Source organism: Falco cherrug, chromosome 8 (genome assembly GCF_023634085.1).
Source record: "Falco cherrug isolate bFalChe1 chromosome 8, bFalChe1.pri, whole genome shotgun sequence".
NCBI lineage: Eukaryota > Metazoa > Chordata > Aves > Falconiformes > Falconidae > Falco > Falco cherrug.
The window spans coordinates 16,654,266-16,675,814 of NC_073704.1; the positions used below are offsets into that span (position 1 = coordinate 16,654,266).

The 21,549-nt window shown below is 36.4% G+C and overlaps 2 protein-coding genes across 5 annotated transcripts in view; one reads left to right on the plus strand and one right to left on the minus strand.

Moving 5' to 3' along the window:
- The window catches only part of CERKL (ceramide kinase like), a 59,315-nt gene extending 41,897 nt beyond the window's left edge, over nucleotides 1–17,418 (plus strand). Inside the window, exons 5-13 of one of the 4 annotated variants that reach the window (XM_055717661.1) lie at nucleotides 1,352–1,494; nucleotides 7,390–7,464; nucleotides 8,888–9,065; nucleotides 9,337–9,405; nucleotides 9,729–9,757; nucleotides 9,842–9,950; nucleotides 12,934–13,030; nucleotides 14,248–14,423; nucleotides 15,203–17,418. In XM_055717661.1, the coding sequence (XP_055573636.1) occupies nucleotides 1,352–1,494; nucleotides 7,390–7,464; nucleotides 8,888–9,065; nucleotides 9,337–9,405; nucleotides 9,729–9,757; nucleotides 9,842–9,950; nucleotides 12,934–13,030; nucleotides 14,248–14,423; nucleotides 15,203–15,284 (958 nt within the window). In that variant the 3' untranslated portion in view covers nucleotides 15,285–17,418. Of the gene's footprint in view, nucleotides 1–1,351; nucleotides 1,495–7,389; nucleotides 7,465–8,887; nucleotides 9,066–9,336; nucleotides 9,406–9,728; nucleotides 9,758–9,841; nucleotides 9,951–10,456; nucleotides 14,424–15,202 lie in introns of those variants that run through there. The other 3 variants (XR_008733431.1, XM_055717662.1, XM_055717663.1) reach the window with 3 other exon arrangements.
- ITGA4 (integrin subunit alpha 4) overlaps nucleotides 17,072–21,549 on the minus strand; it is a 40,149-nt gene continuing 35,671 nt past the window's right edge. Inside the window, exons 25-28 of the mRNA XM_055717660.1 lie at nucleotides 21,012–21,131; nucleotides 20,414–20,512; nucleotides 20,094–20,213; nucleotides 17,072–19,258 (exon numbers count right to left, since the gene is read on the minus strand). Coding sequence (XP_055573635.1) covers nucleotides 19,166–19,258; nucleotides 20,094–20,213; nucleotides 20,414–20,512; nucleotides 21,012–21,131 — 432 coding nt within the window. The 3' untranslated portion in view covers nucleotides 17,072–19,165. The remainder of the gene's footprint in view (nucleotides 19,259–20,093; nucleotides 20,214–20,413; nucleotides 20,513–21,011; nucleotides 21,132–21,549) is intronic.

Consider the following 21,549-nt stretch of genomic DNA (forward strand, 5'->3'; position numbering starts at 1 on the left):
ATGCAACTCTTGATGATTAATGCTAAATTAATAAAAATTAACAGTGTTTTTACGTTATTCCTTGGACTCTTCATCTGTTTTCAATAACAACAAACACAGCCTCCCAGAATTGGAATAATATATGTCTGTTTTCAAAGTTATAATAGCCAAAAGACAATCCACATAAGTCCTTCTGTGTGTACAGTTGGTCAGACTACAAAGATTAACTGTTTTTGCTGCTGTGGCAGAAATCTTTAAGCCTAGGAATAAACCAATCTAAACCAAAAATGAGACAAAAGGCAGGACATGACTCCTGATTACAAGCAGGAGGAAAATGTACTCCAAACTTCTGCTGCATACTTTCATTTATTTTTAATATGTTTAGCTAGATAGAGGAAGCATTCCTAAAAATTTAGAAATTAAAAAACAGCTAGGGAATAATAATAGGAACTGAAGAAAAATGCTAAAGGAGCTGAGATAATGTAATGTAAAAATTTAATAACAATGAGTCTTTTCTTATAAAGAGCTTATCAGTTTTATCTGGTTGAATTATTGGACATAGTTTCACAACTGTATTTGTATAGATACATTAAAAAAAATATTAAGCGTCTCCTAAAGGAAATCTGATATTTATATTGTAAATGCTTGGAATATGCTATTACTTATTTTTATCTTTAAAATTTGTTTACCTTAAAAATGTTTAACTTTCAAGCATCACTAATTTGGAGGATCACTTTAATAGTTACTTAAATAAACAAAAACAGAAGAAAAAAAAAAGATGTTTGCTGTAACAGAGCTTTTACAGACAAATTCATTTCTCTCTATAGCCACAGCAGGTGGGAGTTTAATTACAGGCTCCAGAAGCAGTGATTAAGTACATTCATGCAAAGGATTGCTGGCACTAGGATTTTCTACCTTGCTAAATCCCTCAACTGCCTGCATAGTGTGTGGAATTAGCTGTTTTCAAGTATTTTTAATTGTAATATTTGGTGAGTTGTTATAATAAGGGCAATGAAAAAGTATTGGGATGCTTGTGTGGGTCAGCATGGGAAGATTTAAAGAACTTTTCCACTGAGGCACTTGAGCATGTGATTAGCTTTTCCATCTGATCAGTTCATGTGTGTAACTTGTGATAAGGTAAGAAACACTTGGTAAGTTGGTAAATATACTTACTCCTACTCAAACAGAAGAATGCAGAAATAAGGATGCTTACATCTTGTTAGTTAACATTTAGCTTGTTCTTAAAGAAAGAACACTTTGTAGCTGTTTGAAATATTAGGGATATGGGGTGTGTGATAGTCACCTTCCACTAGGTTGGCCATCTATGGGAAGACTTTGTTTTGAACTGTTTAGCATTTTTGTTTTGTAATAGGGTAGTTTGTGTTGGTGGAGATGGATCTGTCAGTGAAGTTGCTCATGGTCTGCTACTTAAAGCCCAGATAGATGCTGGAAAAGATACGAACTATATAGCAACGCCTGTCAGAGCACCAGTTCCTCTTGGAGTAATACCAGCAGGTGAGAATAAAAGGTACCATTATGTTTTGTAAGTCGTCTGTTTTAATTCCCTCTACCGCCTTGCAGTTTTGGCTACTGAAGGCAGTTCTTGGTTCTAAAGCTTCAGTTACTTAAGGGAGCTATTGAATAAATGTCCTAAATTATTGATTTAGATTGATTACAAATGACTAGATTTTAAATCATTATGATAATTTATAATAATGGCACAGATGAGCTCTTTGCCTAAAGGAAGAAGCTCAGGAAGAAGAAAACTAAAATAATTTTCAGCTGATCCATGCAAAAATCAAGTTTTGCCTTTATTTGCTGCCAGAAATGATACCAAATGAAAACTTTGTTTCCTAGAATTTCCTTAATATGTCATGCTGTTTTGCTTCTCTCTCCTGTTTTCTTGGCAGCATTCTCAATTGGATTCATGCTTAGGGTCTATTTTTAAATGGTGTCCCAGGAATAAATTTTGTGGATTATAGTTAAAAAATAAATTAATATTGTGCACACAAACCTGCTTTCTCTCCTCTTTACTTCCACAGACTTGAAAATGTTTGCATCTCTTGAAAAATCTTGGACTTGCGTCTTGTGGTGTGGGGTTTTTTTTGGTGGTTTTTTTTTGGGGGGGGGGGTGTGTCTCCTCTCCTCACAATTTTTGTGTCTGACCCTCATGGAGTACAACTTGGGCCAGGCGGGGAGGCTTAGCTAGAATTAGTACACAAAGAGTTGATTCTGGACTGGTCTATGAATCGCTGCTCTTTAAAAGAGGAGGGGTGTTTCTGCATGGACACTGCCTGCTGGTGTGGATGTTGATGTGACGATATAATTTCTCAGAGATTTTTAACTAGTAAGGAAAAAAATTCCTTCAGCCAGGTGAACATTAAATAATTGCGTTCAGTTTTCTACAAAAAAGGAGCAAGTCACTTCCAAACCAAGCAAGCAGGTTTTAAGTGCTCTGACTTGCCTTGCACTTCTCAAAGCAGTGTTAACACGGGGACTAGTTGCTTGTAAAAATGCAAGATTACACTAGTTTTTTTCAAGTTAGAAAAAACCTTAGAAATGTATTGTTAAAAGATACAGTAATCTCAAAGACATGAAGTAAATTAATTTTAGTACAGCAGTTGGACCATCACTTAGCAATTCAGTTGCTGTGAATATCTTGGTGTTGAGATGGAATCTTTCCAGCACTTAGCACTTGACTCCACGCTGTTTGGGCATGTGTAGGTCACTGTGCCTCATCATTCGTGCTTACTCTCTTCAGTTTGAGACAAATATGTCATGCTCAAAAAGGATTTGTAAACCCAAAAGAATGCTTTACAGCTTGTGACATGGAACGCCATGGACTTTGTTAAAAGTGGGTGAGAACAGTTTACAGAATGATCCTGTGAAAAACTCCTCAGTATATTCCTAAACATAATCCATAGCTTATTTTATTTCCATATTACTGATATTCCAAAAAGTAGTCAGTTAGGAAGCAGGTAAGTACGATACTTGTGTACATGGAGAAGATGAGACTCAATAGTCAAGTAATTCCGCCCGCCCCCCAGAAATCCATTGTACCAAATTGTTAGGTTTTTCCAGCTGAGTAAAAATAGAAACCGTTTTACGGGATAGCATTATCTGAGTGGCTTAAAATCTGGTTTTAGCCTCTCTTGTAAGTAGTTAAGACAGCATTTTGAAGTTTCAGCCGGCTTGACAGGAAGGAGCTGCTCTTTAAACAGTTTACCTCCTGAAGAGGAAGGTCCAGAGGGGAGTGTGTTTTTGCTAAAATACTCTACTGAGCTGCCTTGTTGTGGTCCAAATCAAATGGATGAGATGTGGGGAAGCCTGCAGTCGTACTGCTGGCCATTAGCAAGAGTGTTTGTTGCTATGGGAACTACTGCTAAGGAACTGTACGGAGGGGGAATGGGAGAAAGGGGAGGGGGACCTGGAAGGACATTAAAAAAAAAGCTATCCAGTGGTTACAGAACAAGAGACAATCTCTATCTGATAGCTGTGAACCTTTTGGTACTAAATGGTTCATTTAAATAAATTCACGATTGCCAATTAATTCAGAAAATAAAATATTACTGAGGGATTGTTAATTTCTGTGATGTTTCAGGCAAAGAACCAAAATGTTGGTGCAGCTTTCATCAGAATTTTAGCTATGCTTGACTAGGAAGTCATTACATCACATTTATCTGTTTGGATGTGGGAGACATTAACAGCCTTATGAATATTCATGTTGTCTGGTTAATTAAGTTAATTGTACTGCAGAAGTGCTTGCACTTCCAAGGACAGGTTTTTTTCTCTACAATTTCTGTTTGGTACCTTCATCAGTCATGCTTTACATGACCTGCAGATACTTTGTCCTTACTGTGATGCTTTTGCACGCTTCATAGGAAGGAGGTTGGAGGAAGTCGGTTGTTATGTCAGGAAAATGGGTTAATATTTTGAACAGAACTATAATTTTGGACTAATAAAATCTTCATTTCTGTTAAAAAAAGTGCTGGTGACAGAGATGCTGGAGTTGTTTGGGTGAAACCTTTTTACAGTAAATCTAGTTGGAGCGAGATCTAAAAATGTGACTGTTCGTAATCTGCGAGGGGTGCAAGCGCATACATAAGCATCAAAGAGGGTTATTAGTCTCTGAAGTAATATGATAGTGTTCAGGGGAACCATCTTGTTATTGCTAAATAATATTCCAAGCTTACATAGGGGAGGAAAAGATGGCTTGGGAAGATGAATACTGGCATTAAAACCATTATTATTGAATCACCATTTAGCTTGTATTACAGTTTTTGTATGAGAACTTTATTGTTATAAGCTTTTTTGGTGTGCTGGCCTGCTTGTATAGGACCCAGCTAATGAGACACATTATTCAGTCATTACTTGGATCAAAATACTGTATTTTGATGTATTAAGAGGGTGATGGTACTTGCAACTGCAAAACTGCGCTTGGTCTAGATCTTTAACTTGTGAAAGGGTGGATGTGGTACTTGGCTTTTGAACACATACCGAACTTTATATTCCCCAGAGTCATTGAAGGGTGGGGTTTTGTCTTGTTTACTGCTGCAAATGTTAATGAGCTCCGGAGATTTAAGAGAAGGATGCAATTACTTGTGCCTATCCTGTTTAGTAAGAATGAGATTTAACTCTTATTAAAGTCAGTATGAAGCTTGGTATTGACTTCAGCTGTGGTCAATTGTTATCTGGCTGCCATCTGTATTGGAAAATTACTCTTAGTTAAAGGAGGAATCCCAGTTTTAAGACGTACCAAGCCTGATCTTCAGAAGTATATTCCACCTTGTGCTCTCTTATTAGCCTGATCTTCAGTGTAAAAATTGTAAAAACATGTAAAAATTTGATCAAAGGAAAAATTAGAGTATTTTTAGCTGCTACTTTAGCTAGCTTCACCACTGGCTAAGCAGAATTAGTTGGATATAGAGGTTGGATCTCATGAGTTATTCAAACATGAAATGGTATTAGGCATATATTTGTATTATTCTGTGAAGAATTGCTTTTTAGGTCAAAGTTTTGGGTTTTTTTTCCCCAGGATTTTTCTTATAGAACTGTATTTTATATTCACTGAATTGAAAAACTCACTATTTTGCATAGTAAATGCTATCTAGAGCTACAGTTATGCCTTTTTTATGGGTATTGTACAGAAAGGAAAGTTCAAATTACTTCTAGTTGAGTTGTTGGATAGAAATTGTTGGATATAAATGATTGAAATTGTAATATTCTTAATAAACTAGACTTCCTGTTAGTGTAAGTAGAGACACTTTCATTTTTTGGGAAAAAAAAAATGAAGACTTGCATTTAGCTTTTCAAGCTGTCAGTTTATTCTTCTTTCAAAGTACTTCATAATCCCTTTTTTTTTATTTATTTAAACATTAGTTATTTTAGGAAAAGGAGAATGAAATTAATAGTATAGTCACCTACAAAATTATGAGAAAAATGTGAAGGCAACTACGTGTCTTTTTGAATATAGAATAGAACTGTACATACATGTACCACTGGAGATGTAACATTCAAAGGATGTTTTATATCTGTTACCTTAATAGATGGACCTCACTTATTTCCTTCACGTAGTAGGAACCCCGAGAGCCTTACTCAGAGCTCCCCTATGATGTTATGAAGGTTTTCTATGAGGATCTGAATAGTCTGAATTACTTTCAGAGACTAAGGTGCTCTGTGAGATACTGAGATACAATTCCCGGTTATTTTATAAATTCTTTTTCAGAGAAAATATTGGGAAAAAAACCCTGAAGAATATACTCCTGAATTGGAATGCCAGGATGCCTTTAGAGCTTTGTAATTATGTGCTTCAGTCTTTCCAAATTTAGGTATAATAATGTGACATCAAAGTCTGCGGAGTTTTGGGATTAACATAATTTTTTAGTCTTGTACTTGATGCTTTTAAAGTGATTATTTAAATATTGAGTGCCTCTTGTTTGGAATGTTATAGCCTTTCCCTTTCCTCTCTTCTCTCCCCCACTTTTGAAAGACAAGTTTAAATGCTTCCATAAAACTTAAGGCAAATTTAACATCCAGAATTGTCTATTGCTGTTGTAACATATTAAATAATTCAAACACCAAGAAAATTATTTGAAAATCTAAGTGAACTAATTCCTTTATGGAATGTTAGGTTTTACATTGTTCTTTTGTAATTTTTGTTATTTTAATTAGTCTGTTACTGAATTATTCATCCCTTAATCAGCTATATGAAGCAGCTCAATATTTTGCCTGCTTAGTGGCAGGCCCTGGTTCTTTATTTCTGCAGAAGTGAATCCTGTGGCTCTGCTGCTTGGCTAATTAACACCAGAGACGTGATCAACAAGAAAAATCAATTTGAAATTCTTTTAAAACTATACCCGTTTAGAAAAGACACAACTGTTCCTTGCAAGGGTTTTAAAATACTGTGTATCAGCTGACTTTTAAACACCAATTTATTTTTATGTCCTATACATTAAAGCAGAAGGGCAAAATTTACATATATATCCATGTTTCTTACAGACCTCCAGAACCATGTTGCTTTCTTTTACAAACTGATAGCATGTTTTCCACTCTCTTCCAATGCCACACTGACATTGCTGGTTATTGCCTTTTTTTTCTTATTTACCAGCTGATTACTGCTCATTCCCTTGTTTCAGAATATATTACTCTCTTTTACCCAGTGGCTAGTAGTACAACTGGGCTGCCAACGTCCCGGCAGTGACAAAGACAAGTTAGATGGGTCAGTTTTAATACACTGAATGCAAGCCAACAATTTGTCAGGCACACGTCAAATTCTACGTTCTCTCTGTTCTTCAGTCATTAATGTGTTCTGACATGTAAAGCTCATGTGCACTAATTAATTTTATTCACTGTTGCTTCTGAGAATGTAAAATGTAGCCTGCAAGAGGCACAGCAGCTATCTTAGACTAGATCCAGCAGAATTCTGTCTGGGAGATGCACAGGTTTAAACTGGCTGGGTATTATACTGTTTTTCCAGCTGAAGAATATTCCCCAAATAGACCTTACTAGATAATCTGATTCTAGTACAGTTCCTCATTACAGCCCAGAGGTATAGAACTGATTTTGAAAGAGATGGTTCAAGAAAAAAAGGCAATTTTTGCAAAGCACTCCCTCCCCCATTTCCACACACACACACATCCAGACACCCCCCCCCCCCCCCCCCCCCCATTTTTATGGCATTATGAATGAATTTACAGAGATGTGAAGATTTTACAGACCTCTGGAAGTTTTAATGGTTTTAATTTGTACTATTCTACATTTCTCTGTTACCAAGATTAAGTAATGTGTGTGGAGGCTTTCTTTTTTTTTTTTTCAAATGTAAATGTCTCAGTTTCTTCATTCAAAATGTTTTATATTTTTTCTTGTTATTCTGTATCTTATTTTTAAAACAGTTTGTGTTCACTTTTACAGGTACTACTAATATTTTGGCCCATACTCTCTGTGGTATTAAGCATGCGGTGACTGCAGCTTTGCACATTGTAATGGGTAAATATTTTTACACACATTATCAGATTTTACATAATAAAGTAGCATTTAGAAATTTGCCATAACCAGTTGTTTAATAAAGGCATAACATTACGCTATATCACTGTAAAATGTATTATAAGACTTTTAAACCCAGATTATTCTATCCTGATTTATACTGTACTGGAAAGGTTATGAATCTTTGAGTATAGTTCAGTAGCAAAGCTTGTGGAACTCATTTTCTGGTAACTACAATCTGTGATGGAGTAATGTCTGATTTTGGCATTCATGCCCTATTACTGATGGTCTTTAAATGCAGAAAGTAACCTTTTCTAGACTTGATAATGTGAATAGTGTTACTCTGTGTGTGTTATCTTGCAATGATTGGTTGCATAGTCACTTGATTATTTTAATTTGATGTACCTGCTGAAGACAACAGGAAAATACACAATACTTTCAGCTTGAGGAAGTGGTTAGGATTGGACTTTACAGGAAAGTACTGTTGTATTTCTGAGAAAGTATAATTGTCTTTCTAGCTCTGTGTGCGTTTCTTTTAAATACTAACAGTTTCTATAGGAAAGCTTTATTAGTAGAAAAAACTGTATCACTTCCCATTTGATCTGCATAATAAATACGTTTTTGAATGTGAAAATGTAATTAGGCTAAAAGGAAAAACTAGGTTGTAGTGCAAACCTTATTTTCAGGTCTTAGGAAATGGCAAATACTTAGTCAAGCAGTGTTAATATTCCTCTCAAAGCAGTTTTTCTTTAGGACACCCCCCCCCCCCCCCCAGCTGAAAAAAGAGAGTAATTTTCTAGATCTTGCAGTCAGCAGTGGAAGAGCCTTTGCTCTATTTCTTAGGCAGTAACACACAAGCCTTTACAGGCAAAATCTAAAAGTGTCTCTTTTAATCAGAGACAATCCAATGGAAACCACCCAAGTGGTGTTCAGAAAAAAAAATTATGTACCCTATCTTGAACAGAATTAGATGCCTAAATTCTATAACTGTAAACATAAATACATTTAAAACCTATATTTAGGCATTCTCTTATCTCCTCCAGTACAATGTTCAGTCATTACAAATATTTGGTGAAATGGTTACAAATATTTATGTAGCAATATTACATTTTCTTCGATACTAATTGCTGAATATCTGAATAAAATTGTCAGACCCTTTGCAGTCTCAAGTAGCTGCATTTTCACCATAACTTTTTTAACATTTTGAAGCATCTGAATCTTGTTCTCTGAAATGACTACTTTTATAGAGTCTTAATTAAATCTAGATTGATTCTGGTTTCTGTTAGTAAAACTTGACTTCCTAAAGAGCAAATGGTCTGGAGTTTTTTCCTGCAGCCAAATTAGGTGAAACAGAAATGGCGAGTTGTATTCTGTTTGAAATACAGATGTTATTGGTAATTTCTGATCTTCATCTTTGAAATTTTAGGACATATTCAACCAGTAGATGTCTGTACGTTCAGTACTCCAAGCAAGCTGTTGCGGTTTGGGTTCTCAGCCATGTTTGGTTTTGGTGCAAGGACTCTAGCTTTGGCTGAAAAACATCGTTGGATGCCCTCCAGTCAGCGGAAGGATTTTGCTTTCATCAAAACACTAGCAGATCTCAAGTATGCCATGAGCTGTTATATTTTTCTAGTATTTCTCTTGTTCTTGAGGAAAATGCGATGATTAATGCAGTAAAATTGTAGATAGCAGTAGTTTAGCTATCTTCATTGCAGACAGATTTAACCAGATGTGATGTATATTACTCTTACAAGTTAAAAAGGAGATAAACTCTGTATGTTCAGTATCTCCTTAAAATCATCTTAACTTGGATAAAAGTCTGTCTAGTAGTCAGAGTATTGGTTTACATGGTAGTAAATATCAGTACTTTTCTAGGCCAGAGGAATGTGAATTATCATTTCTACCTCTGCAAATTCCACAGGAAGACTCTCATGAGAATGACAGGTAAGTAGAACTGAGTCAAACAATTAGAAAGCTACAAAAATACGTGTCTTTGAAGATAAAATTGTACAAATCTTTAATTTTATTCAGATTTGATCATCAGGTAAAACAATCCTAAAAATATATATTTTTTTTCACAACTGCAAATTTGTACACTTTGTAAAGTATTCCCTACAGACTATATAGGATTTGTTCTAAAGCACTCTTCCACTCGGTATTATTGGTTTATTCAGTTCTATTATCATCTTACTTTTTTCTAAAGTAGATGTTGTTTAAATGTGCTATAATGACTTTAAATTGTTTTACCTACGTTTCCATCCTTTTAGAAAGAAGAAAGAGAAAATAAAAAAAAATGGTGAGTTTTTACTTTTATGATTATTTAAAAGCAAACCGTGGCTGGCTAAACTGGAGTAATATAAAATGACTCTGTTATATTTAGGTAGCAAGGATCAATGGCACCAAATTCAGGGTCACTTCCTGAATGTGAGCATTATGGCAATCCCTTGTCTGTGTTCAATGGCACCAAGAGGCTTGGCACCTAATACGAGGTCAGTAGGGGTTTAGAGAATTAGTCATGTCTATAAATTCTGACATCTTACCTTAAGACCTTGGCTTTTCCGAGAATATGAGCCTATGTTTAGGTAGTCTAGTTCCTCTGGAATGGGGGAGGGAGCATGGACTGCAGCAGACTTGATAATCCCAGGAATTATAATCAGTTTTTGGATCAGGCAAATAAGGTCAAGCAGTCTAACTAGAATAATGAGTGGATAATTGCTGTGATTAAATTAGTTGGCAAGTCTGACTGAAGTAGTAGTCATTGAGCAGTCATCTGTCATAGGATTTGACTATATGTAGAAACTTCCTTTGTGGATTTCATTTTATTTTTTTCAAATATAAAGGTGCCCCTTGTCTTCTGCTTTACAGCCAGCAAAAATGAAGTATGAATCTTTTGTGATGAAGAACTGAAATTTACACTTTTTTCTGTCTCTTCTTTTTTTCTTTTTTCTTTCTTTCTTTCCCCCACCCCCCCTGCCCCTGTTCTTGGGAAATGCAGCTTCTACATGTAGGGTTTTGGGAGACAAATGAGTATGTAATCTGGTTGTTGACACTGACTCATTTTGTCTTTAGCTCATTGTCAAAACATGCTTTGTGGTGATCAAAACAGTTACCAGGTGATAAATATTTGTACTTGATGTATCCAGTTGACAATTAAACAGACTAGCAACTCGTGTATATATATGTGTGTTTGTGACTGTTGTTGTCTGTTAAAAAAGTAACCACCACCACCACTCAGGGAAGTTTATGGAATGAGTCTTTTTTTGTTTCATTTGATTATCATTAGGCGAAAATAGATGCGCCTTTGAATTGATCAGGTATATTTCTTCAAAATTACTGGCTGATCTCTTGGAAACAACATAGAAACCGTAGTGTTTTTGATGAAACTTATTGAGCTGTATGTGTATGTATGAGAAGGTTTCTTTACTACAGAGGTCCTGCTAAGCCTCATATACATCCAGATAGTGCCCTGATGCTGTCCCCTCTTAGGAACTTTGTTCAGTATTTACTGTGTTATATATCAGTCAGTAGAAAAATTCTGACAAGAATTGAAGAAATTATTATTTTTTAGCTTTGCTTTCTCTTTTCATCTGTTCTGGCACCTGTTTCTTAGCGACAGGGAATTTTATGACAACTCCATGCAGTTACTGTAGGTTTGAAGGAGCCTGTTTATCTCACAGTGTAGTTTGCTCAGTGGATCCTCCTATCCTTTCATATAAGGACATCCTTTTTTTCCCCTCCTTTCTTTTTAAAAACAATCTTAGGAGTGCAGGCAGCCAGCAGGGTAGGAAGAGTAGGCTCTTCAGACAGGTGCTTCATTTCCCATAGCAAATAGCATCTTGACTGTAAGGCTTTTCAACATGGGAAACATAAAAGTTGCACTAATTGCTAGATACTCAAGACCCATTATGGTCTTAACAGCTAAAGTCATCGATGCTTCTTCACTCTGTCCTATGTTCCTCAAGAGTTTTGCGCCATGTGTAGATGTTTGAAGTGGAATGAAAGCTTTGAGTGGTGCCTGTAACTCTAGTTATACTAGTCTAAACTCACAGAAACATGCTAAGGCATGTTTAACTGTCTGTGCTGTGTGAGCCATGTGGGACGTTTGTTTCTCACAGCATAAGTGATGCCCTTCTCAGAAGATTGGATTTTCAAGAGAATTAATGAAAATTTTTAGTCATCTCTAAAGATAAAAGGCTGTATTGCCAAATGCATTGTCCAGCAGCCTGCTGTGCCCTTTTTTTCGCAGCAAATACAATAAAGAGGCAAATTTTTCAATTTTACCATCACTGTTTTCTAAATCAGCAAAATAATGCTATGCCAGGTGGCTTGTTTCATGGTTATGTAAAAATTATCTTTCTATATTGTGCTGTATCATAGCCTGAGAACATTCCTGATGCAGTTAGAGAACTATTAGTGGGGAGAGATCGGTGGTGGTAGGCTGGAAGTATTTTTTTAGAAAAAAAACATTCTTAACACATTTTCCAAGCATACATGCTGAATAAATAAATACATGTGTATATGCATATATAGTCAGAAGATATGAAATACAACATCTCTGTGCAGAATACAATCTCAGCAGTGATTGTCACGTTCATCAGATACTCCTGTTGAATGTTGATTTGCCCCTATAACTTAAAGGGGACTCGGGCATGATTGCATTGAGATTCACGTTCTTAGCTTCTGTGACAAGCTACATTTCCATTAAGGAACCTGTGAACTGATACTAGCTCATTGTCTGACCCAAGTTCTCAAAGATATTAAAGTACCAATGGCAACTGGATACCTAGGGCCACTAATATTGGCACTGCAGGGTCTTGATTAATCTTTAGTATATGACTGTTTTATCTTGTACGAAATTCCCTTCTCTTTTAACTTTTATGTGCTTTGTGAAATGCTTAAGTACAACTGTACTGAGAACTGCTGAGAGAGTTTGAATCATAGCATAGTTGAAGATCAGGGCCTTTGTTGGGGCAGTGTGTTGATGGGAGGAGTTGGGCGGACCTGTCTGTGCTGGGTTGTACGGTGGGGATGTGCTTGCAGGCGTCATGGGGATGGTTTCTGGGTAAAGCTCTGCCTCACCACATTTATGGCTACCATTATACTTTGCTGGAGAGAAAAGCGCAAAGATAAATATGGGATCCCCAATGTTTAAAAAACATCTGTTAAGTACAAAAGCAGGTGTTGGTTTTTTTTTTTAAATTGTGTGTATTATGTTCAATAAATTATGGATATTGATAAGAGAGTAAAATTTTATTATTACAGTGTAGTTATAAACATATCGATGCTAAATAAATTCAGTTTCATACTTTATATTGATCTACGGGGTGTTGGCAAAAAGACTTAAAAAACATTAGGACTATTTTATTAATTTACTCTTGCTAGTTTTTTGTTTTGATTTAGACTATTAAAGAGCCTGTTAAATTTACAGATTAATCGATTTTCTTTTGGCAACTAAATTGGTCTGCTTTTCAGGTTGAATAATGGAAGCATGGCTCTTATTGTTGTACAAAATACTTCTCGAACAGAGTTTATAAAACATCTGAAAAGATATGCCAGCGTAAAAAATCAGGTACTGTTAATTTCTTTCTGGTGATTATAAAAAGAACAGTTAATTGTGAAGGCAGACATGCTGCAAGAGTTAATGTTAGCATCCTCATAAGGAGACTTAGCTTCCTGTCAGAATACATTAGCCCCCTTTTTATCTGATTTTTTTTTTTTTTTTAAATCACTAGACTAATACCGATTAGCCTATTTCAGCCCATCTGTTGTGGTTTAAATTGTATTTGTGTTGTACCATAATTTTACGGGTGTAAAACCCCTTTCACCATAATAAAGGAAATGCACACTGTGTGTAAATTTTGTGTAGTACAGAGATCCAGAACGCAGCCTCAGGGGGCATCATGCAGCTCTGTCAGAAATAGGTAAAGTTCATAATTTCAGCAATCACTGTGTGCTGTGCTGGCAGCAGTGGATCATGACCACTGGTTTTTCGCAGGTATGCATTCCATGTAGTTAATGAATGTTTGCAGAACGGCATTTCAAAATTGTGGTCATTATTCTGTCTTTGAAGAAAGAAATGAAACATCCAAACACAGTGCCTTATTGCTGTCCTAGAGACCTGATGCGTAGCCTAAGCACACTGGTACTCATTCAAATGTTTCGGGATTATCCCTTTTACAAGAAGGCTTAGGTTTGAATTCATCAACAGTCAGGGAGTTTGGGGGAGAGGTGGATGACAATTCCATGTGACAGTACTAACAGCTGCATTTAGGAAATAGTTTACGCTTTCCAGTCAGGCTTTTGGAGGGAGGCTTTGCTTTTCTCTCTGCTTTTGTACCTAGAAATTAGACAAGTGGATGTGGACCCTCCTTTAAACTCAAGATGACCATTTACTAGAATTCTAACTAGCCTTGTTTAGGACAGGATTAGTGGTAATGATGAACAGAGCGCAGGAAAAATCCATTTGGACTTTCACATATTCTGCAAGCATGTGCCATTTTGGTCTGTGCAAAATATACCACCTCACCTGTATATTGGGCAAGTCCGATAACGGGAACGCAAATGGAAAACTACCCTTCTTTCTGAAGGACTATTTAAGATAAAAATAGCATGTTAATCTATAAATGCTAGCTGGAATATATAATGGCTCATGTGGTCAAAGCTTGAGTTAAGTGTTCCCATTTACTTAAGACAAAAAAAAGGCAAGCTTTCAAGTAATCCCGTCCGTTGCTAAGCTACCACCTGTATCTTTCATCTTCATTTAATACATGTCTGTGTTTGGTTTAGTTCAATTTTCCCTTTGTTGAGACCTACACGGTTCAAGAAGTAAAAGTACAACCAAGGCTTAAAAGTGGGCTTGATGCCAAAGAAAATACCTATTTGAATGCTGCTTCTGCAGAAGGAAATTACCCTTGGAATATAGATGGAGACTTAATGAAAGAAGCATCAGAAGTTCACGTTCGGTAAGGCTAAGTATTGTATCTATGGACTGTATACCTGTAACAGATTAGTACTGCAATCTTACATGTATTCCACCTGTACATAATAGAGATGTCACCAAAACCGGGTGTTGTAAGTGCTGCAGGAACAGCGCTGCTGTGCGCTGTGCAGCCAGGCCCTGGTGCCTTGTGCCAAGCTGTGGGAAGGGTTGTTATGACCCATGTGGCCTTTCCATTCTGGGGCTTCATCAGCTTCCAGCTCCAGTTCTTCTCTTCTCTCTGCCTGTTAGTTTACCTTTCTGTCTTTTAAGAGGAGAACAGATGTATAGAAAGGTCTGTGACTCCTGGGAGGATCTCCTTCTGGGATAAGGATTCCTGCTTGGAAAGCAGTGTGTAAGGTTAATAAAACATTAAGTTTTCCACAATTGAACAATGACATGTTGCTTGAGAATAGTCTCTTTATCTAGGCTCTGAGAAAGAGACTATGGGTACATTGGGAAATAGGAGGATTATCAGTGGAATTAAATGGGTGGCGGCTCATTCTTCTGCAATGCATACAGGGATAGTTGAAGGCACAGGGCTCACAGTAAGAGTCTGGTAAATGTAAAATGAAAGGCAGATCATGTTATAGGATACATACTTCTAAAGATGACCCTATAGGAATTGTCAAAATGTAATTCACCTGATTGTATTCCATATAGCAGTTCATACATATTTGTTCTCCCCCCCCCCAACCTCAAAAAGTGGCACACCCATTGCAAGAGTTAAATAAACTGATGAAGTTTTACTTCCTCACTTCACAGGGTGCATCCTCAACTTATTGATCTCTATGGAGTGAACACTGATGACCTGGAGAGTTCCCAGGCAACATGCAATTGCATATAGAAGGGACATGCTGCAAATTCTGTATTAAAGAACCCTTTTCTCACCTCTATGGACAGCTTTCACAGCCCAGTCTTTCACTCACTGAATCCAGTTGTAGCAGAAGCTTAACTGGGATGTTTGTGATATTTCTGGGCTTAATTTTTTATTAAATTACATATTTTTATCAGGTTGTATTTGACTGTAAAGAAACTGTTAGGCTTAACAAGAAAAAATGAAAATTGTTTATGTTGCTGTCTTACAAATTCGGGGGTTTAGAAGTGTCCATCAGAATAGAAGAATATATGTATTTTTTTTTTCTTTAAAATTATTCTAGCATTTGCAATATATAGTATGAGATACTTTTAAGTCTGCGGCTGCTATCCATGTCAGGTAACTCAGGTCAAATAGAGCTGGTGAGTGGAGGTATGGTACCAAAACATAGATCTATTTTTTTAATCCAAATACTTCCATTTCTAATTAGCATTTTAAATGTTGCCTTAATGTATGGGCTTTCAAATTGTTGCTAGTCAAATGGTAATACAAAACAATATGCTGATCTTACACAGCTTTTCTTTGTAGGAATGTAATTTAAAGACTACTCTTTGTACAAAGTAAGTATTTTAAAATATTTTATCTATCCTAGAACTGAAATGATATTCAGCATAGTTTTTCTTGTTGCTGAGAATAAAGTTATGATAAATAACTTGACTTAAATTTTTGTAACTTCCTCATAGAGCACAAACATAATTTTTATGAGTGTTTTGATTCCCCCCCCCCCCTACTTTATTAAATATTTAAAACCATTATTTGACAGTAAATTAAGACTATGTTCTTTCTGGGAACTGGCTTTCTCTGAGGTGATGAAAAGCAGCAGACTGACAAGTTTGTCCAGATACAGGACCATGGGGGTAATGAAAATTTTCCTGGTCACTTGTCTAGGAATTGTTCAGAAGGTGGCTGACAAATAATGGTATGAAAGCTGCATTGTCTCGTGGCTAGAATGAGTTGCTTGCTTTCTTTAGCGAGCAGTCAAGTATAATGTGAAATCCAGTCCTTTTAAGATTTTGTCAAATCAAGGACCTAAGCCTTTACATGGGATCAAGAACTGCTATATTTTATTTGATCTCAAGTACTACTTGTGAAAAATTCTTACCTGTGATAAATACGCAAGAGAAAGTAGTACTGAAGATGATTATTTGTCTCCTAAGAACAAGTCGTTACTTTTTGGAGATCTCATGCAGTTTCTGAGGACAAACCTGGCCGGTAGTAAAGGCCAAATTCACAATCAAATTGCCTCTTTCATAGGCCATTATAGAAACCTTAGAGCTAGTCCTGCTCTTTGCACCGAAACTGGTGGCTGCAGAGTAGGATGAGAGACACAGCTGCCTCCAGGCTGGACGGGGCCCTGGCGGGGCTCCAGCCCAAGCTCCTGCTCCGAGTGGGGTCTGTCTGCAAGGTCACATCTGGTCGCTCAGAGCTTCACCCAGTCCAGCCCGGAAAACTGCAAGGATGGAGATGACGTGGGCTCTCTGCACCCCTGCTCCGACACTGGGCTGTCCTCATGAGGAAAACTGGTTTCCTCGTGTCTGGCTGGAACCTCATTTCGTACCGTTGTCTGAGTCACAGTGAGTAGTCTCCAGCTAAACTACTGTAACTGACAGTAAATCACATCAGATATTTTTTAACATTAAGACAATTCAAACTAAACTTCCTAAAGCTGTCCCAGAAGGAAACTTCAGCTACATTTAGATTTAACTATTATTACGTAACTGAAAATTAACAGAATAGAACTTGCAGAAGAAACGGCATTCATGTGCTTAACTTGGGGTTCTTTTTAATAAAATGAAATTGAGTGATACTTTATAACTTTGCCACCATCAGAACATTGTACATTCATTTTTTGTCAATAATGAAATCTGAATAGGAAGTATACAATATCCAGGCCAACATTATCATATGTACTGACTTACATAAACTATTTCAAAGATAAATAAAATGCTTTAGTTTCACTTTTTTGCATTGTTTGAACTAAAAAGAATATTAATGCTTCTTCCAGTATTTGAGGCACGTTTTTCACAATATGCTGTAACATCAGAGATATTTTGGTTAAAGTGCAAAAATTCACTAAAGCCCTTTGGAAGATAAGCATTTTGTGTATATTTTCATAGACTTGCAAGAAAATATTTCATTCTTCACATACTTTTATTTTTCCAAATATATGCATATTCATTTGTCCTTACACTGCAGAAGATTTTAGAGAGAAAATTTGCTTTAGTGATCCATGTCTTTGGCATAAAATGAAGTGAAAGGGAATTAAGAAGTGGTCCCCCACCACCTTTAGAATCTGTGGACAAAGTGGCTTTTATGGCACCAAATACTATTAGCCAAAATGCTTGTTGAAGGCACTCTGTATCACTTTTGAGTCTCGGGCTAATTCCCATATGATGGTGCAGCTTCAAAACATACATATGTATTACATTCATTTCTCCTTGCAGTTCAGAAAGACATCAAAGGCACGGCAGGAAAGGCCATATCGCACGCTGCTGTTGCAATAAATTCAGTTATCGAAGAAGTTGTACATTCTCCAGTTGTACTGGGGAGCAAATGAACTTTTTTTCCCTGGATTGTACTATTTCACCAAAGCTAGGTGGCAGTGCAAACTTACCTAGCTGAAGAAACTTCCCGTAGTAGCAGAGCAGTGGTTTGAACCATGTTTCTATTCAGTCACTTGCCTTTCTGCTGAGTGGCTTCTGAGGATGCCTGCTGGGATGGCATTTAGCTGACAGCTTCACAAGAACCCAAGCTAGCTCTCCAAGTGACATCCTTCTTAACTGCCTTCAGGCAAAGGGTGGCACAGCTAAGGATAAAATTTGGCCCAATAAGGTTGGCAGTTGGAGTCTTTTGGGTATGTGTTTCTCTGTTTTGTCATCATGTGAAGTCATCTTTTTTTTTTTTTCTGAGGTCCTGGAAGAATGGCAGTACTAGATACTACTACACTAAGTACTATAGAAAAATCTTCAAATAAATAAAAATAAATACTTGCTTTAAAAAACCCCCACATAGAAATATTTCATTGGCGAGGTCCAAAATATCATGGTAACAGTATCTGAGGAAAGGATGAAACAAGTAATTCTGTTGTGCTTGGAAGAACCAAGTACCATGTTAAAGATGACTACAAATTAGGATCTTCAATACATTACTCTTTCTACAGCTGGGAGAGGATTCTGTGCTGCACCTCCAGGCTGCCCCACAGAATTCCCTGCTCTGAATCCACCTTTGACCTTCCTGGTTCTGGCTTGCCTGGGTGTCTAAGTCTCTGCAGTGTTGTGGCTGTGCCTGTGAAGCCAAAGCTTATGAGGTTACTTTCAGAAGCTCAAGAGAGCCTCCGATAGCTGTTTTCAACATCCGTGTGCTCTACTTACAGTCCTTCTATTGGTTTAACCTAATTTACCCTTGTAAAACTGACGAAGCAAGATGAGGGAGGATTTCTTCTTGAATGTCTAATCAAAAGATTATTGAAACTTGAATAGAGTAACTCATGCTAATGGTGTTTGAGATCTTATTTTCCAGGACTGGCTAAACATTATTACTTCCTAGAAATCCTTCTTTCTGGTAAGTTGTCTTCTCTTTTATCTTTAGTGTTCTTCTGTCTATTTGAAACTAGATATGTATATGGCATTGCAAATATTACTGTGAGACTTCAAAACAAACTGTTTTACCATTTTCATATTAGAAAAACAACAGAACTCTAAGGCATAATCCTCCATACAGTTCAAGGAAATGAAAGTGTATTTTGTAAGTGAGTGAGCTCAAGACCAGTTTTGTTGTCACTGATGTTTCTCCTGTGAATTAACCCGAATCTTAAATTCTTCACTTTAGAAATCAAACATTTATTTGTCATCTTAGTTATCTTTGTTCCCACTTGTAAAACTCCAGCTGTCTCTTCTGTTCTTGTCTTGAGGGACTGGTTTGTATTGTCTTTTGAAAAAGCCGATCTGAAATAGATGATTTTGGAATCTGTTGTCAGCAAATCTTTGTTGCCAAATCTAAACCATAGAAGTTAACTAAAATAAAACACATATATATGGTGTTCACGAGTGATGGTATTTGCCATTGCTTTATCATACCAAGTAATCAAGTATTACTCATCTATCAAAAAAGAGTCTGCTTTTTCAGAGGCTAATACTCTCCTGCAGGGAGTAAGGACATGTGGGCTTGTGAACTCTTTAACAGTCCACAAAATCCATTATTTTTCTAAAAAGTGAAATGGTAATACAAATTTCCTATCAAATATGTTTCATTTCTACACTTCCCTGGGAAAAAATGGTAGATGGATAGAGTCTGCATGTAGGTAAAGAAATTGCTTGTCAGAGAAGCTGCATCCTTCATAGTTTTCTTTTTTACTTATGCACAGGATTTTTTTAGCATTAATGTTGCAGTTTAAAATCTTAAACACTTTATTCTGGGATGAAACCATGTTGCAGACTTATTAGTCATCATGTGTCAAGTGACAGCATCATCCCACAAAAATGATCCATTTGATACCATTGAATTATATAAATCATTTGCAAGCACGCAATGCCATATAAAACGTGGGAAGGGGTTTGTGGTGTTGAGTAACAGAAGATGTAGAATATGCAGAAGATAAAAAGGAGGAAAATCAGGAAGTATTTTGAAAGAACACAACTTACAGGAGGAATTCTGTTTCTTTAGAAAGGATAGATCATAATAAGATATTATTTATCCTTTAACCTACATTAAAAGAGCCAAAGATCCACCAACACTGTGAATTCCTGAGTTGAGAACAACTGAGAAATACTGAAAACCTACCTTCCATAATAGGAATGAAAGAAGCAAAAACAAGGTAACACCAACTATTAAACCTATTCCAATAATTAGTACAGTAACATGGTACTTCGGCTTTTGGTGGTGCACTCCTTCCAAATAGACCTGGAAAGCAGAAAACAAGCTCAGTGCTAACAGATTATTTTTTTTCCCCTAAAAGACACTAAAACAAACTAGGAAAATTAATTACATTCTTATGTAATTACACAGGCAATAAATATAGCATTATAGAGATGGACAGAATTCCAGTTTTAATTGCTGTGCATTTTTCTACTTTATCACAAATTCATTACAAGAATTCTTACGTATGCAACTTGCTTGTCCTTGTGGAGTTCAATAACTTTCGCATTTTTTTCTGGTGAGGCTGTTGCTTTTACCTCAAATTTCAATGCTGATGCATCATCCTTAAAAAAAATTAAAAATTTTTAAATCCCGTCCTCTAAAGAATAACTTCAACACATTAATTCCTACCCAGCAAAAATGGTAATGCAGCTGCTCACAAAAACAGAATCTCACAAAGATGCAATGCTGCCTTTTTCTGATCACAAAACAAATTAGTACCAGAAGCTGGAATGAAGCCCAGCTGGATTTTACCTAAGTCCACATCCACGCTGCTTTTCTTAGAGAAGTACAATTAGGAGTTGAAATTAAATCCTAATTCTACATAACCCAGCCAGAAGAGGCAAAGCAATACATACTATAAAGTGATAATTTAAGATACGTATTTTTCAGTGGTTTTCATTTTTCATGTATCACCTTGAGACTTAGCATTGAAAACATAAAATAACACCTAAAAGATTTGGATTTAATCATACTGTTTGCAAAAATAATATTAATACCTAGAATTTATATGCAGAGAATACTAGAAATATGCCCCTCAAGTATGAAAAATGCGTGTGTTACCATTTCTAAAAGTGAAGGAGTAGCCTCCAGTTGCAGCTGAATGGTTGCTTCTTTTCCACTTTCCATGTTTCCAAGCTTGCAATATATTTGTAAGCAAAGGCTATCATTTTTCATGCAGTACTATAAAAGGGAGGGAAAGATTAAAACTTATCAACTTTATCATCTTATCTTTAAAGACACTTGGGAACTGAGTAACAGAAAAAGATCCATGTTTGTTCTTGAAAAGTCAGGATGGAACTAGGTTGTCCTCCATCACTGTCAATCCATAGGTGCTAAAGGAACAGTACAAGGGACTAACCTAATTGTTATAGAAGACAACAGGTCATTTTTCTTAAAAATTCAAAATTTTTTAGACTGAAAAGTAACAATTGTCATAATTCGGCTGTATTTTCTTTTCCGCTGCTAATTCAAATTAGCTATTATCAAAAATGATAAATGACAATGACTATATGATATCCAGTATAAACAGCATGATTGCCTGATCCTTACGCTCTACACTGACAGCTAGCACCGTTTCACTCAGCTGTGGAGAAGACAA